The 18972-nt window shown below is 37.3% G+C and overlaps 1 protein-coding gene across 12 annotated transcripts in view; it reads right to left on the reverse strand.

The window, feature by feature from the left end:
• The window catches only part of UTRN (utrophin), a 347871-nt gene that overhangs the window by 54473 nt on the left and 274426 nt on the right, over positions 1-18972 (reverse strand). For all 12 annotated transcript variants that reach the window (XM_074537592.1, XM_074537591.1, XM_074537590.1 and 9 more), the window contains 3 exons: positions 16368-16428; positions 6073-6134; positions 4973-5047 (listed from right to left, as the gene is read on the reverse strand). In XM_074537592.1, coding sequence (XP_074393693.1) covers positions 4973-5047; positions 6073-6134; positions 16368-16428 — 198 coding nt within the window. The remainder of the gene's footprint in view (positions 1-4972; positions 5048-6072; positions 6135-16367; positions 16429-18972) is intronic.

The raw sequence follows: 18972 nt of genomic DNA on the forward strand, positions 1-18972 counted from the left end.
TAAGGAGCCCAGATTTGCATCCTGTATTGGATAATTCTATCTGGGCTGGAAAGCAAGTACAACAGAAAAAGAAGCAAGAGCAAAAAAACATTAACCACTATGAGAAACTCTGTCAAGAACTCAGGGATCATCTACCAAAAGAAGGGTGCATTTCCAACCCCATGTCCCCTTCTACCCTTCCTCACATCTTTGCAAAGTGAGAAACAGTACCTCACAGCCCTTGCCTTTCCTCCCCTGCACTAAAATCAGTACATTCCATTCTCACCTCACAGGATCGGATTTGCAGGGGCTTACATTTGTTTGTTTTTAATTTTCTTTCTTGTTTGTTTGGGGATATTTTAAGCCCTTCTCTTGGGCTTGCAAACAAATGCCAGCCATGTATTTATCAAAGAGGCAGACTGGTAATTGCAGCAAAACACCTTGCCCCTAGTTTGACCTGAGGTAGCCGAAGTGTTTGGCAATACACTCACTGCAGCATAATCTTCTACAATAGTTATAAAGGATGTGATACACTGCAAAAGGCTCACAGGCATATCTAAAGCCAATATGAACCCCAAAACAGTTCACAGTGTAATCCTGACTACTTTTTGAGATGTGGAGGGAAGCCAAGTGAGGGTAACCTGCTGTCCCATGACATACATGCTGAATTTAGGACATGGCCACATACCACCCTTCCCCTTCATGACTTCAAAAACCCTAATAACAAAGAAAACCCTAAAAAATTAATGCAATCAGTTTGCTGGTTTTGTTTTGATATTTGCTTTTATTTTATGTTTGAGTTGTAGGAGTTCTTTGTTTGTTTGTCTGGAGTTTTTATGTTTACTGGTTATTTTGCAATCTGTTTCTGTAAGGTACTTAATGGCTGACTAAAAGCAGGTAATTAGCTGCATAAAACAGACTGACAGCACCTGCCCTTTCTAAAGCTTCTGAAAATTCAAAAAGCTTTGGAAGCCAGATGTCTGATCTCAAGATTTCAGTCCTGAGATACTGAGCCTCCGAGACCAGCTTGGGGGTCTCGGGAGTCCTGGAATGTTGCCAGAAGTGTCTGGTAGCTGGACTTTAACCCTACACAGGAGACGACAAGGATGAGGGCTTCACAGGGTGAATGGTGAAGGGATTAGTTAATTAGAGGGTGAGACACAGGGTTTAGGATTTATGTACAGGGGGGTTTAGAGGAGTAAGATGGAGGAATTGGGGTGTGTCCTGTCCTCCTTCTTCTTCCTCCTCTCCTCCATCTTCTTTAGCCACGGTGGCACCTTTGGATTGGTTATTACTAAGAGTACACCGAGTTATGAGAATAGATGGTATTGGGGAAAAATGATAAATATTGTATACGTCACAAAGGGTATAAAGATAGGTGCCTGCCCCGGAGGGCAGAGACAGTGTGCCCATGGCTGACTGCTGAGCAGATCTTTGTTAGGCTGAAAGAACATCTTTTAGATAAACAATTAATAAACATAAAAACCAGAAAGAAGAACTGAAGCCTCTTCTCGTCCTTCGACACGCGGGCTGCCCCAAGGCCACCCGGGGCCTTCCAGGCCCCTCAAACAGCCGAGATAAACCGGACAGCCAGGAAGTCATAGCCTTTTTCTTTGGCTTAACATTAGCATCCTTGCACGGAAAAGAAGCAATTCAACAGACACTAAGCCTGCTAACTTCACATCTTGATCTGCTGGCATTAAGATCTCTCACTCACATTTCTGCCGGAGCATTTCAGAAGGACCTGGGAGAGGTACTTCCAGTATTTTTGTATTAAAAAACACAGCAAGTCTGATGCTATACTAATGCAAATTAAGCTAAACTTACATTTTTGGATGGCACTATCCATGCAGAACAACCAGAGTAAATTACTTCCATTCCTGCTTACTTCAGCACTTACCTGGCTGAATAAAATTTGGGACAAGCAGTTACACTGTCATGCTATTTCTGGCAAGATGCCTACACAGGTTTCAGTGCATTTCTGCAGTACCATTCTGCATCTGCTGAAACATGCTGAATGACCAGTCCTGCTTTTAACCAACCCATGGGCACAAGGCCCATTTTTTCCCCTTCTCTTTTTCCCAAAGAAAGAGAGAAATCATATCATTCAGCACTGTTAAAGCAGGTGAGAGTGACTGACTCATGAGCAAGTAACTACACACAGCTGCTAATGGCAAATTTGAGGCTACTGTAACTCCATGGAAAATAGCAGGGCATTACTGTGGAGTTTTTTATTAAAAAGACCTTGCAAATGATAACAGTTGCAGCAAAGAGACTGCACTCTTCCCTCAAAGAGCAATGTGCTCACAGCTCTCTTAGTCCCTGATGTCTAAATGTTCCATTTTCCCCCTTGTGTGGTTGATAGTCCTATTAACATTCTTAAATTCTGAATCACCTAGAGGAACTCAGCTACAGAATTCTGAATATACATGGTGATTTTGTTCCCTTTTTGCCTTTCAGTACTGTATTTCAGTATGTGGGGCATTATAATTTCTTGAAAATGAGCTAAAGAATGCTGCACAAGAATAAAATATCATCAGGACGTGGTGCTACACCATTGCCCAATACATCTGCAACACACAATACTCTCTCTGGCCCTATTCTTCTGCTACAGTGGGAAAGCACTCTCCCTACATCTGCCCCACATAATCTGAGCCAAGAAAGGCTAAGAATTTGTTATTTCAAACTTGCAGCCTTTCTTACATTCCTGCAAAATACATACACATATATATGAAAAGGTACATCTTTGCAGGAATCTACCTGCCAAAAAACAAAAAAAGAAGAAACCTGACACTAATTTCTATTTTAAAAGGAGAATGAGGAAAATGGGAGTAGTAACCTCCCTAGAGCCGAGATTTTTTGACATTTACCAAGAAGAGATAGGGCATCAGCAAAGTTTTCTAAAGTTTTCTCAAATGAACATTCTCAAGTGCAATTGGTCCTGAATCTGCTTGTGAAGCACTTACACTGCAAAGTCAAAATCTATCACAGGTGCAAGTGGAACTGTGCATCCAGCTCCAGCTGTGCTCTTGGGAGTTCCCACCAAAAACACCTTTGACATTATACACACACTATGCCTGTGACATCAATTTGTCACATTTTACAGTGATCTCCATTTTTGGTGATTTGTTTTGATGTTTCTTTGCCTTAGCACATAAGCTTTTCTGAAGCATTCTGCATCCAAACACTTTTAAAATACATCTACAATTAATGTTATAGGAAATAGAGTGGAAGACTAAAGTAACTCAGACCCGAAAATGAATGGCAGTGGCACAGAAGATTACTCTTTCCCCACCTAAAAATAAAATCATTTCTTTATTAAGTACACGTGTATAACAAAGATTTTTTTGGCTGTTGTCTCTTCCCACGAAGCACAGAGTTGGAGTAAACAAACAACTTCACAGATAATAAGGCAGATTGGACCTGTAGAGATGAAAGTTTTACTCCTAGCTCTTTCAAAGTGTAGTATTGTCTTTACTTCCTATTATTTCCTCCCTTCCAACTCCCTCCCCTGAAACTGGAGACAATAGGAGGGTACTTCTGAAATCTGTGAATGAGGAGAGCTAGCCCTGGCTGTTACTACAGAAATTTATATATTCTGAAGTAACAGCAAAAGCAGAAAGTATGTCCCTCTTCAAAGTTTAGTTTTATTATTATTAGAAATAATAAAAGTGAAGCTTGATCTACACAGGTCACTAGAAAAGCTGTATGTCTGTCAGAATGAGGCAACATGAAAAGCACCTGTCATATGCAGTCTGTTTTTTCCCACTCTTCCCTGAGGAGCAGCTCACACGAGGAGAATTTTACTCTGCTTTCTGATCTCTTGCTTTGCTTTTTATTTTTAGATACGTGTTGATGAATACTTTACACCCTGCACACTGACAAGCAAAAAGCTCATAATGTTCTTTGGTCTTGCTGGGAGATGAAGCTGTAGTCCTTGGTGGGACCACATCTTATGAACAACTGGTGATAGGTACTGATAAGAGCCTGTGCTGTGCACAGACCCAGTCTGGCTTTCTGGAGTAGCTAGCTACCATCACAGCTTCATTCAGTAAGATGTATACCTGAAGGCCAGCTAAGATCAGACTGCTGTCTTTTACATTGGAAAGAAAAGTAACCATCTGGAGGGTGGGAAGACATTCCTCTTTGTGTAACTACTTTACGGCTTGCACCCCCCTAGGAGGACTTCGCATTTCTTGCGTTCCTACTGTGCCTGCAGCACTGTGCACCCTCCAGGGCTGAAAAGTCCTTCCATGCCAAGGACTCCTAATTTGTAAAGAGGAAATGTTGGTAATATCATACATCTTTCTACTATCTGTTGCCAAGACGTTTCAAAAGGTCCAAAATCTGCAACCTTTATCACATTCACATACCACATCTCCTTCCAAAATTGTCCAGTTTCCTTTTGATTTTTTCTACTTCACCTTGTTTTTTTTTTCTGTTGGGTGTGTGTTCTTATGTATTACATTTTCCATCGTTTTTAAAATTCAGTTTGCTTTACACAGGAGACTCAACAAGAGCACAGATCCCCAGTGTGGTAATTTCTGTGTGACTTGGAGAAGTCCCAAGTCCAGAGGCCGGGACAAGATCTCCTGATCTATTACTTCTGAGGCTGCTAAACTGTGAGTGTACATGATAATCATGCAACATGCTGCTGAATTAAATCATAGTTGTGATATAATAGGAAATGCTTTTTAAATACTTAGCAACATAAATAAATTTATAAGTAAGCAAATTTACCTGTAGAACAAAATTTGAGATGAAAGTGATGCTTAGTGAGTTTACCATTTCAACTTACCTGCTGCACCTCTTTTTTATTAATTTATTTTGTTTATTTGCGATAACGACACCTACTGTTGGCAAATCTTGCCATTTTGTTGGTTGACACTGGATCAAGGATAACTCTGGTCCATGCTTAATGATGTTAGACTGAAGCTGACCCTCCCTTCCCCAAGTACGGTAGAGAAACCACTTCCCCCAAGGCCGCACTCACAGCACAGCGCTTTCTGCAGTCTGCGGATTTTGATGGCCGTGCGGTAGGCGGAGAAGCGCACGTTGTTCAAATCAGCTGAAACAGCAGAACAGAAACATGAGCGGCCCTAAAAGTACAGCCCATAACTTTCTTTTACATATAAATATTCATATTTTGGAAGAAGTTTGATATCCCTCCTCTTCTCTGCAATGAATTAATAGGATATATCAGAACAAATTATAAAACCTGACAAGTTGGGACCTCAGTCCAATTCACCTTCAGGGAAAGCCTCCTGGCTCTGACAGTCCAGGACCTTAAAGAGAGTGGCCCTCCAGAAATGCCAACACTATCTTGGCACACGCAAAATAAACAAACAAACAAACAAACAAACACACATACATATATATACAGGAGAGTTTCACATAAATATTATGCACTGGTACACAGTTCCCAGAAAACTGCTCAAATACAGCAAGTTTCTCAAATAATTTACAACTCCATCAGATAATATACAGGAAACAGAGAGCAGCAAATGTCAGTAACAGAAAAAATGGCTTAAGCTCTAATTTATGTGTCATGACTTTGCAAAGTGTGCCTTAAAAGGGACAGTCTCATAGCTGTAAGCTCTGTTTTAGAAAGCAATTGGTACAGTAACATTTTTTCCCTCACTTAACAGTATTTTTTACCCTTCCTCTCCTTAGAATGGGAGATTTCACAGTAAATGTTGATGCTGTCAGGACATGTTGAACTAGTTGTACTATAATACAGTTTAGCTTTTACTGAAAAGGTAGCTGCTTCATTTTATTACCAAAATTAGTTCTTTGCAGACCACAGCCCTGGTTTAAACATGCAAAGAGCCTGTATCATTGGACAATTCCTTGTGAAGTTAAAAGAAAAATCCAAGGTACTGCACTAAAGCATACAGTCAGAGTACATGGCTCAGAATTAATATTGCCAAATGCAATGCAATGACCAAGGCAGTAGGTTTGGGCAAAGTCTGCCTCATGACAAAGTGGGAAACACTGTTACACTCAGGTCATGAGAACTCAAAAACAGTCGGTATCCAAGTGCAGCTTTTATTCATGGAATAAAAATCACAATGTTTTAATTAATGTACTCACCTAAGGACTGGAAGAGATCAGTCATTTTAGGATGATCCCAACAAGTCGTCTGTGTCTCATGACTACAAAGGAACAAAGTAATTAAAGTTTCAGGAAACACACATATGCACTTACGAAGAATAAAATCTTAAAGATATTCTGATTTTCTGCATTTAAGTGGCAAGAAATCCCTCAGCTCTAATTAAAATGCATGATCTGTACCGCCCAGCTCCTTGATTTTATAATCACAAAGCTATTCAGCCAACAGCCCACCCATATTTAACAATATTTACTTTTGATTCCAACTGTGATGGTAAGAGCTGGACTTGGACCCTACAGCTAAGAGGTACACTAAAATAAGGTAAAAGTACAAAATTTACTGTGCTGTAAAATTGCAAATATAGTTGTAAAAACAATTTAGAAATAAAAATATTGAGAATTTATTTGAATCTTCATTGTATATCTGAGCATAGGTATCAGAACACAGACAATGATGTTAACCTTTACCAGTAACATTTATTTAACATGTAACATGATCATTTAGGTTGGAAAGGACCTTTAAGATCACAGAGTCCAATGGGAAACCTGATCACCATTCACACAATCAATAACTATCTTAATTTAAGGGAGATGCTCTACACGGCTGTTCACAGAACACAGATTCAATAGGCAGCATCCCTTAACCTACTGATTAGTGTTGCTGTTTCAATATATCAGGGTTTCAAGTAGGCAGCCATACAGGCCAAAACATGTATTATGTCAGGTCCACTGAAATCTCCAATTCCCTTCTACAAGCCACACTTTACTTGTATTTATCAATATTAACTGCTGGAATGATTGCACATTCTTGTCCCACAAAGTATTTACATTTAAACTAGATTTGCAAGGTAAGTAATCAGAGAAGTCATGTAAAAAAGATCATAGGATTCCCTTTAAAAATTAATGAAAACAAAATTATGCTATGCTAGCAAATGTAACAGTAATGCTCAGAGAACACTAAGTATTTCACCTTTGTTTCTATTTTAAAATTGTTAATATACCCTTTCTTTTTCCTGCACAGAGGGATACTTGGTTGTAAATAATGACTTTAAAAAGGCCACTTTGGTATTAAACATAGTGAATTGTATCATCGTTTGCTACATATAAATGGCTGTACCTCAGTGAATGCACAATAATTTATCATCAACATTTATTTTTTAATCAAGAAACCAACCAAGAATGAACCATTTCATGCTAGGTGGTACAAAAAAATTGTATAGGAAGTCCTTACTCCAAAGAACTGCACAGCCAGGACACATACCATAAGGGAAGGCAAGCTCCTAACAAAGTGCTGAGGACCTTTGTGTGTATGCATTAGCCTCAAACATACACCAGTGGAAAGTGCTTGAAATGGGTCTCTGCACATGGGACATGATCCTGATTTTCCAATCCTTTCCAGCTTTGAGTCCAGCCTAGGTATTCAGAGACAGCTTCTCCCCATCAGGCTTCACACTCTGCCATGGATCTCATCTGTCCATCTGGCACCATCTTAACTTGGGGAGGGGTTTTTCATGGAAGTTCATAGGCAAAGTATGTATTTCCTAATAATACAACAAGACAAAATCTTCTTTTTCCTCTTTGTGATTACTCCCTAGTTGCTGACTGATCATGACTACATTTAAAAAAGAGAGATTCAAACAATAATCAAGACTTCTATCAGACTTTGACTCAAAAATACCATAGCAAACACCACTCAATTCAAAAGAAAATACTTAAATACATCTTTACATCTGAATACATCTTCCTGAATAGAAGTTTTATTTTATTTCATGCTAATATCTTTATCACATGAATTCCTATCATGTTTTCAAATTTCCAATAAGGTGGTCAAGGCTCTGGTAATGCTAAACTCTAAAGGTAATGCATGCCAGTAAATCAGTGGGTTTGCACTTTTTAGAAAGATAGTTCTAAAACAGCACCATGCTTATCTTTGTCCAGAAAAGTAATTTCAAAAACAAGTTGATTGACAATCCTTTTCCTGTAAAAGGTACACCAATAAAAACCAATCATGAAGCTAGCAGCAAGAAATAATATATTTGGATTTTATGCTTTGCCATGGTAAAGGCTGGTGACTGTCCAGCATTCTCACCCTGGTGTCAAAAGACTACAGTATAGCAGCAAAAAGAACATATACAGCTTCAGAAAATACTGAAGTAAACAGGAACAGGAAATACAATTTCATACTGCTCAAATTATTTATTAATCTCAAAACTACCCTGGAAGCTGCCAAATGTCTGCATTATCACGTTAACAGGATGCCATAAATATGTTGCCCATTTAGAATTGTTGACTAAATCCACTGCAACTGCCCATAGAAATGAATACAATATGTGATCAATTTAATAAAGCTTGTTTTAAAGACTCAACATTAACTCAAATTCCCTAAGAAGCCACTTCTAAAAGTCAAGCCCCATAACAAAACAAAAAACTCCAAAACAACTGGTGATTTTACTGTCAACATTCTAAGTGAAAAGGGTTTCTTAGGATATTCTGAGAAAAATAAAGCCTTAACTAAAACACCTTTGATATTTTATGTTAAAAGTAAAGGTAGGTGGCAGTACTGTGACAGAAGCTGTAAATACATGTATACTCGGAAATACATTTCCCTCTATTTTAAATGCTGAAATATCAATGCAAACACTGCATGTAAACTACATGCAATTTAGGGGAGACAAATCCTGTTTACTGCCTTAGAAACTATGATGGCAAAACCAGCCATGATCATAGGGACTTTGCTGAGTTGCAGCCATTATTTCCCAGTTCACTGTTTGCTGGCATTAAACATATGGTTTCATGAACAAATATATTTCTGACTAGCGGGATGCTGTGAAAATACTCCTGAGAGCTGCAGCAGAAATGCAAAGTTTATTTAGCTAAGTCCAGAGACCTTTTCTCTTTTTTCTTTCTTTTTTTCTTTTTAAATTATTAAAAAGATAGAAGAAAAAATACTTAAGTGATTGGATAAATCCTTGCCTTTTTTTTTATTCTCCCTCTGGAAATATACTTCATTACGCATTTGCAATACTTAATTAGGATGTGGGTACAGTTAATTGCAATTTAGATTCTGGCTTGTAAGTAATTTATAAACCCATATGCAATGAATAAGAGCTGATTTTACAAATCAAACCTTATCCTTTAAATCAAGTTTCCAAGAATTAAGAGCAAACAACAGTTTCATTATTGAAATCATATACTTTAAATAACGAGTTTCAGGACAGTTTTATCTGAAAGACTAAAATCACTTTAATAGTGAAAACATGCCATAAAAAATATGCTTTTTATTTTCTATTTTGTGTTTACTAAACATGAAGTGGAAAAAGTGAACAAAATATCAAAAACTTCTGTATCCTGCACTGTAATAGTGTTTCTCCATTTGATGCAGTAAATATCTGAACAGCTAATATTTTTCTTTACAGAAAAACACAGAACATGAAATTTATGCCTAATAAAATAATGACCATAAATTATTTTTCTATTTTATTTGCAAAAGAAATTTGTGCCAGACTGCATGAAGACCAATGGGCTTTTAAAACTTATCACTCAGTTTCTTTCTGTGCCACACAGAATTTGTGAGAAAGGAAGCCAAGTGAACATGATCTGGTGCAACTGAAAAAAGGCAAGAGAGAATCCTTTCCAATTCCTTAAAGTCAGTACTACCTGACAGCTGCTAAGTGACTACAGAGTCACTTGCCAGCCCAATCCCAAAACACCCAGCAGGAAACCCGTGGTAACAGCCGAGCACTTCTGTACAAGGAATCCACAGAGAAGAGCAATGGGCTCCAAGTGAATGAATCACCAGCTCAACAGTCTGTTCAGGTCAAGGGATGCAGCAGCTTCACTGTCACAGGCACTGCTGCCACCACCACCAAATATATTCCATGGGTAGGTTTCTTTCAGGCACCAAAGCCAGACTTCTCTGGACAGAGCCACGGAAAAAAAACCCATGATTGTAAATTTAACAAGAGCGATAAAAAAACTCATCTCACTGAACTTCCAAGAATATTCAAACCAAGCATTTAACCAAGAACAGAGAAACCTGAAGAGTGTTCTCTCTCTGTTACAGCTACCATGGTACTTCTGTCCTGGGCCACAGTGATGACTGTGCAAGGAGCACCTTCTCTTGTAAGCACCCTGCTAATGTCAAGAACTACTCATGGAGTGAGGTGATATTAACTTTGATTGAAGGTGAACAACAGTTGGGTCCATTATTCACCCCACTTCCAGATGGCACCAAAAAAAAAGAATTTTTCAAGGTGTACAGGAGCCCAAGGTACAAGATTTCATTCTGTTCAGTGGGTGGCATAAGGAGGGATTTTGCCTGTTACAGAAGTGAGCTGCCCTACAGAGCTTAACACAAGGGGCACGAACATATTACATCTTTCCTCATGGTTTAGTCAGGGAAGAATTAAAAGCATTTCACTGACAAGAGATTTTTTTTTTTGTTGCTCTTATCAAAAGTATGAGTTATTCAGAGCAAGAGTCTTCTAAATCTCTTCTTATGCAAACTTATGGACTCAATATGAGTCACACAGCAAAACATGCATCCATGAATATATTACCTGACAAACCAGTGTAATTTAAAAAGTATAAATGCATTTGTGTAAATTTCACTAACAAAAAAACATGATAACCATAAAATACTCCAAACTACAAGCCACCCACATATTAATGAAGTGCTCTAAAGCTTACATGACAAACATTTGCCCTTACAATTTATTTCTTATCCATTATGTTTGCTGGAAGCTTTCTAATTATAATTGGAAAAGATAATCCATTTTAAACCACTTCCTGATTGTAAATAAAAAGCTGACAAACAGTTAGCATGTAATTTAATTTATGCTCTAGACAGAAAAGAACATTCCTATTGAAATTAATGGATTAAGTTCAACATCTCCAGGTGTTTCAAGATGCTCATGGAGTTGTGAAAAAAAAATTGTTCTTTTTGTACAAGAAAGAAAACTAGAAACAGGTTGTGGGTATTTTTTATCATTTCTTATCATAGACAAGACCTCTGTTGATAATCACTGGCAAACACCACAAGAAACAGCACTCTGGCATGATGTTAAGTACCTTTCTGTTCCTGTAGTCATTTGCACAAAATATTACCCAAAATCAGAATCTTTACTGATCGCTAATGAATCAACAGCACTCAGAACTCTGACTTTGCTACCCTTGCCAAATTTCAAATGGCATAACATCCCCAATTTATGTCAAGGTGTTTTGGCTAGATACTGCATATTTTCATTTCTTTCTTCTTTTTTGAAAGCCCATTAGAAAATACTGTTTTGTGGTGAAAAGAGTAGGCATAATGCATCACAAGGGTATTGCACCTTAGAGGTTGGTAGAACCATTTATATGCAGATATTTTGAAATCACTCCAGAGAAATGTGCTACTGCATTTCTTTAATTGAAAATGAAGATGAGCACAGGAACTGGTAATTGAAGAAACTCTCAGACCTTCAAACTTGTATTACCACTTTCTGTAAATTAGATTTTTTTTCCCTTCTAAGGGAAATACCTAATACTTATAAGAATGAGATTATGGATATAATTATAATAAGAAAAATAATTTTTTTTCTCTGCTCCTTTACTTCTCTCCCTCTTCCTCATACAGGCATAAACCAAACATCAGCAAAGACTTTCTGAAGACTCTTAAAAAATGGAGAAGCAGAAAACATTTTACTCCTGTCCCCATAAAGCTAAACAAAATATAGGAGGTGATAAAATAGGATTTCTAAGATGCTGGTGATGCCAGCCACTTTGCAGGATTACAGAAAAGGCAAGGCAACTATGGCGCTTGATATCAGTCAATTTAATGGTTGCAACAAGAAATTGCTCTCCCTATGTAATGCCCTGCATGAGATTAAACTCACTGCAACCTCTTCTGTATTGCCCTTTTGTTTCTTCTGCACAGCACAAATATTTAATAATTTATGGCATTGAAAGGTACATGGCCAAAGAACACTTAAATTGTAGTTAAAAACAGTGAGAAATGCTAGGGTAATTATGCTTTCTGTATATTTGTCATGTTTCCCCTCAGAGATGTTTAAGGATCACAGTGTTTAATTTATTATTCTATTTATTTTTAGAACATTTTTTATTGAAATGCCATGTAATATAGGCTGCTTTTTTTTTTTAATTTACTGTTACAAAGGTCAAGGATGTCTTATTTGTATGCTCCAAATAATTATAAATGAACAACAACAGAAATTTTTCCCTATTAAATCTCAAATCTTTACCAACCAACTTATGAAAAATGTATTCAATGGCAAGTTTGCCAAACCTTTTGTCCAAACATGTCACTTTTATTACATAAAGTGCACTGGTAAATACTGTGCCTTCTGTGTTGCATTCCCTTCCATATGCTTATTAGTTCAATTGAAAAAGTATGAAAGACTATGCTTTTTTTGCAGCAGCAGCATCAAGATTTTACAGATTAAGGTTTTCATTGAATTTTACTGGGTCTACAGACTACAGAAATACAAAATATTCTCTAATTGGTATTAAGAAAAAAACCAAATAGGAGGCAAAATGATTACATTAAAATCAGATCAACAGAAGCAGCAACATTTCACAAATCTGGCTTAGACAGTAAGACAATTCAAGAGAAGAAAAGTGACAGGGTAGATCATGTGTGTAAGTTCAGTTCAAATATCCACCATAGCCCAGGAAATACACACTTTGAAAAGCCTGGGCCAGATGAATTACAAATCCTTCTTCCAGCTAAGCAAAATAGTTGATTCTTTCCAAAGGACCCCAAACTGCCTCTGTCTGAACTTATAGGGCAGAGGAGGTTGTACACTGTTTTTTTGACTGCTCCTATGACTCATTACCTGATTAAATACAAACCCAGAAAGGGCAGAAGTGCAAACCATTAGCAAATGGGGTGGGGAGAAGAAACCAGACTCCAAAGTCACCACACCAAAGACCTTCCACTGAGCCACTTCTCTCTACCCGTGTAAATGCAAGCTACCTCTGGTGTCAGGAACCAAACAAAGTGTTTCTTACCTGAAAATACAACATCTTGTATCATTTTGACACCCTCCTTACAGATTAATTGCTACCTAAAGTACTTTCTCCTGCCTTCTCAGGTGCAGTTCTCTAATATTTTTAAACTACATCCTGTATGCAATAAAACTGCAGACTGCAGTTGGTTCTTGTTTCTTCTTTTTCCCAAATACTCAACACAGGTACTACATCATCATCATCTGCAGCTATGTGACTTTCTGAATATTTAACATTTCTCATTCAAGGACACAGACAAAAAGCTATCAAAATGAAGTAGAGATATAAATTCATGGTTGCCTAAAAAAAGTGTTCGTATTCAGAATTTAAGTAATCTGATTTCGATTAGCATTTATTTCCCTTTCAAAATTAATTTTTAAAACTTCTCATTTTTCAGCCACCAATCACTGGATCATACTTTTATTATCCTTGTTCTGCTATACCATAAAATGAACAACTGGCATCTTAAATCTTCCCTCTGAACATAGAAATCTTCTTGTAAATACAGTCAGCTGCTTTCAAATGATAAAGTTTTTGAGACTTATTGCAGCTGCTCCTTCTACTCATGCTGTGGTTTACACCAAAGGCAACTCATTGAAAGGTGTTAGTATAATTAAAAAAAAAAAAAAAGAAAATTAAATCAGTTGCTCCCTTTTTCCTAACTTTTCTTTCTATATAAAAAAATCATTAAATCTTATTGACTGTTCTCTTGAATTGTCTTACTCCATGTAATCATTCCAAAGTAGTAAGTTTTTCATGTCAGTATTGTTTTTCTCTCTTCTTTAAACTGTGTCTGAAATTAAGCAACAGACAAAGATTTAAAAGGGTATTTAAACCCAAGAGTACTCTCCAGCCTCACCATAACAAAACAAATGAAGTTCAGAATCAGTCGTTTTCTCCTTTATCTTCCCCAATTCTCTGATTTATCTAGATACTGCTGAAAACAATGATGTTTAGATCAGTAAGAACTAAAAAATCTAGGAAACAGCCAAGGCAGTCTGCTTTCCAGGCTGAGAAGCTAAAGAAACCCTCAAGGTTTTTTTTTAAAAAGCAAATCCTACTAGTTACATGTACCAAGAATCCTTTTCAAGAATCAAGACGTTGCTTTAGCAGCACATATGATGTCGAAAGTAGGGAAGGATTACTAGAAAAGTCTCATTTGAGATGCAATAGCAAATTCTGTTGACTCCATTAAAGCCATCCTGAAAATAAAACAGTGGTCTCTACCTCTATAAAGACCTCAACCCTCAAAGAACTTGCCCCACACTTTTGCATCCCTACCAAACTTCCTGTGAAAGATCATTAACAACAATTTCTAAGAGATGCTGGGTTTTGTTTCTGAGTCCCAGCTGGTTTCATTCCTCAGTCAAGCTCTAGGGCCACCAGCTCACTACTATGGGACCAAGGCCTGCATTCCCAGGGAATACTTTGCCACCAACTGGTGTGCTTGAAGGATTGTACCTAGTGCACATATTGGAAAGGTTTTCTTCAGAACCAATAATGAAAAAAAAAAAAAAAAAGATTTCTCAAAAACTGAACTTTTGCTGAGGTAGGGTAAGAGAGAGCCTCAGAAACTCAGAAGAATGTATTAGGTAGGAATAAAAAAAGATATACATATGAAATATTCAAGTTTAGAATCTTTGCTTTGCTCAGCACAAATCAGAAGGTATATCTTGATTTGTTCCATCTGTTCCTATCTCTGATCCCCAACTCTGAATGAACTGGTGAGCTCCACAGAACCCTCTGAGGCCAAATCACGCCCCAACTCCAGCTACTGACTCTGATAAGGTACAACAGGAACATAAATCTTTGAATGTCCATTAAGGACATACCCACAAGAAAACAGAAGAGGTTTAGTGTAGTTTTCCTCTCGCCTTTCTGTAGTTTGCCACTTCAGCATTTTCCTTTAATTGCTGCTGCAGGTGTGACCATTTTAGCAGCACTTCTGCCTGAGTCTGAGCAGAGAATGTGCCTCCACATCCAACTTCTTCCCTCTTCCATTGGGAGGGAGCCAGGAACCTCTTCCCTAGTGTGTCACAGTTTTTGCTGCCTCTTGCAAAATTTTGAGCAGAAGCAGAAATGCTTTTATAGAGAATTCAAGGATGTTCATAGCAAGTTTTTGCTTTTTCTGGTTACTTACTCAGATCCTTTAAAGAAATTATTCTTCAGATTACAGTTTTAAAACAACTGTCACATCTCAAGAATGCTAACAGGTTTGATTGACAGATTTATTGCTACCTGCTTTTCAAAGCTCTCAAGTACTTGTAAATTGCTTGAAGCACAAAACGTGGCTCTCAGAGTTATGAGCAATATGCAATAGTAAAATATACTCATGTTCTTTTAAAATGAACTGTCTTCAGGTCCATTTCACGATCATCCTACAGACTTAAAAACCCTACTCTTTTCCCAAACCCGAACTGATAATACTTTAAACACAGATTTCCTTCAGCCTAAAATGCACTACTCTGTTCTCACTTATACACTGTACCTTCGTAAAATTTCATTTACCTTTCAAGCAAAGACCTATCCTCCTCTCAAAGCTGCAATATTTGACCTTAAAAGTACAGGCAAACAAAATAAACACTGGTAGAGTAAAAAAATCAGAGTTAGGGATTGCTCTTTGTGGAGCACATCAAGATATCCACACCTCTCCAACTTAGGTATTCCTTATTATTTTCAAAATAAATATCTCAATCATTCCTCTTGATAATCGAGGCATTTGTAAAATTTTTGTAAATATTTATGTCTGAGTAAAATTTACCTTAATATCAATTACTATAAAAACAACCTAAAGAAGATGACAAAAGAACAGTCAAGGCATGACTATTTACAAAGCAATTTTGCACAAAATTATGAATGGGCTCAATAGATATTAGTCACCACTGGCCTGCTCTAAGTTAAGAACTTTGTGACTTTAAATACATTATTTATTCTGTTTTTTCCCCCTCTACAGTTTATACTCTGAATGAGCCACACACAGAAGAACAAGTCCAGGTTGAACACTGACAGTGTATTACACTGGAGTTGCCTCTGTTGCTTCTTATATGAGTGAGGCTTTTAATTAGGGTTTGTCAGAAACTTGTTTTTATGTATTTCTAAATTATGCAGCACACAAAGCAATAAACATTACTTTACAATATAGGCAGAATAACACTACATAGAGAAAATCTCAATAGCATTTCTAGCACCTAATTAATACCTATGTTTTTCTGCTAGGTTATGGTGATAGGACTCTGTTATACTTAGGAAAAATAGAATCAAGGCAAACTTACTTGATATAATAGGGTACTTTGTTATGTGAAACAGATCTCTGCCATGGAAACTGCACTGAGGCTGAGGAAATAAAGAAAAGGTTGTTATTACAATGCACCTGCCATGCTAAAAAAAAATCTTTTATTTATTTTACGAGTAATATGGTTATAATAAATTAAATGGAAACAATTATTATTTCCCAGAATACTTTCAGTAATTAGAAAAGCAGCAGAAGAAAATGATGGCAATCTATCTTGATGATTACAGGCATCTATTTGATGCCATGCTGGAAATAAAACAAATGTGATGATTCTACTTCAAAGAAGGATTATAAATTCTGAGAAAGCAAATTACCCATTTAGGCAAACTGCAGACACTTGTTTTCCTACCTCTGTAGGATTATTATCAGTTTATACTTTTAAAACAAATAATTCCACTAGTATAAATGGTGCTCTGCAACAGAACATGAAGAAGAAATAGCAACCTTGTTTTTATTATTTTTTTACTATATTATTTTATACAACTCCTAGTTCCCATTTGCAACTCAAATTAATATTGATTAACATTGTATGGCCAAAAAAACCCCACAAAACTTGTCTTAGCACTCCCTGACAAAGAACTGCAATCTTTGTAGAATTTATGCAAATCAGGCATCAGCCACAATACCAGGAAGGTTTCTGCACACTGAGTTGAAAAATGCATGAAGTCATACGTGACGCTGAAACTCTGCTGACCTAAAGATCCCAAGTGATAAAAGGTAAAAAGTGTTCAGGCCAACAGGACTGTTGGTGCTCAACTTAAAAATAGCTATTTACTGAAGAGCCATAGGTACACATTTCAGAAATTCCTGACTAGTGCCTGGGTAATTAGGGTTCCAGCATGAAAAAAACTCCTTGCACAAGATTCCCTGTGGAAGCAGAGACTGAAAAAACAGGCAGGAACAAGCAATGACCACAATGAGATGAATTTACACTGCACATACACGGCAGCCACACAGCGCCTGCTCTCGGGTCCTAACAGCCCCCACTTAGAGCTCAGATAAAATGAGACACAGCTTTGATCCACACTGCATCTCCAGTAATTAAACTCTCAATTAATGTAATTTTCTGCAAGCTTGGCCCACTTTAGGATTCATCCCCCTCTGGGAAAAAAAAAAAAAAAAACACTTGAAAGTAACTCTCTCCTCTTCCCTAAAGACCCCTCTAAACTGCAGTGAAGCCTTACAAGCTGTACAAGTCCCACAGGCTGTTGCAGCTACACAGAGATAGGTCTTGCCCTGCTACCAGAGGGCTGGTGCCCAAGGGTTTCATGGCTGCCACCTCTTCCTAAACCACACAAAATACCATGGTTTGTAATTTAAGAAATATTCATGTACTGAAAGGCAGATTAACTGGGAATAATATATGGCAAGTTACAGGACTAAAGTAAACCACTTTCTTTACTGGAAAAACAAAAATTCCATCTTTATTTGAAGAAGGTAACATTTGCAATGAAGACATAGGTAAGGAAAAATCATAGTAAAGGTTAAATGCTCAAACAGATGTAGCTTGCTAAAAAAATAATCCTTAGGCCTTCATAAATCTGAGAAAAAAAAAAAAGTAAAATCAACCTCATGGGTGAAAGTGGCCATCAGCTTTAAAGTTTCATTCTCTAGTGTTGCATTTTGGCACCTATGGTGGGGCTCCTGTTCTAGTACATTAATTATGTCAGCTAAGTAAGAATTTGCTTAACTACAATTTATTTGCTATGACAGATATAGATATTTTGCACTGACATAAATATGAACTAAACAATGTAATCAATTAAAGCACTAATTATTATGGAACAAGTCATATTCTATTTATTTGGGAACAACCTTTGCAAAACGTTGCCAGCTCTCTGCTGTAACAAAGTCTGGAAAATGAGATTACCATTCTCTCTTAAAAATCACTGATGAAAACTGAGCATAGTAGTTCTCAATTTGGCATTCACTAGCAGGCCTGCAGATATTAGTATCGCTGAGAGGTGCTTTGAGCAGGCCACTGGAGACATAAGCTATTTGTTAGGGAACATGTGGAGCTAGTGCTCTGTGGATGTTCACGGATTTGTCTTAGAAAGCATACAAGAAACCTAACAGAGAGTAGTGGATTGTCAGCCTGGAAAATAAAATGAAATTATTACAGAAAAATCAAGTTACTATTTCTAAAGGCAGGAGGCAGCAAAAAGCAATCTTTTTGCAAGGAATAATGGATTATAAGGTTTCTTCACTTTTATCTGTGTTAGGGATGCATAAAATTTACTGATCAGTAACTAACTTGAAAAGTGCTTACCTTCCATCTCAAAAGCACTGAAAAACAAATCAACCAAATTCTGCCTCCCAATGATGGAGGGGGACAAATAGCTCAGCAAAAAGAGGGATTGTAGATTGCAGTGGCCTACTAATACAGCTTTATCTCAGACTCCTAACACAGAACATTTTATGAAGGGCTAATATATTGTTTGGTAGTCTTCAAAAACACTTTGAAGCCCTTTCATAGAGATGGTCTGCACGAATCCATGCAATTGGTGTTCCAAGAAGTCAAAGAGTAGTATCAAATGCTGCACTGTGTTGATTTAGTACAGAAACATTTCTAGCCGCTGCGCAAA

Source organism: Zonotrichia albicollis, chromosome 3 (genome assembly GCF_047830755.1).
Source record: "Zonotrichia albicollis isolate bZonAlb1 chromosome 3, bZonAlb1.hap1, whole genome shotgun sequence".
In the NCBI taxonomy this organism is placed as follows: Eukaryota; Metazoa; Chordata; class Aves; order Passeriformes; family Passerellidae; genus Zonotrichia; species Zonotrichia albicollis.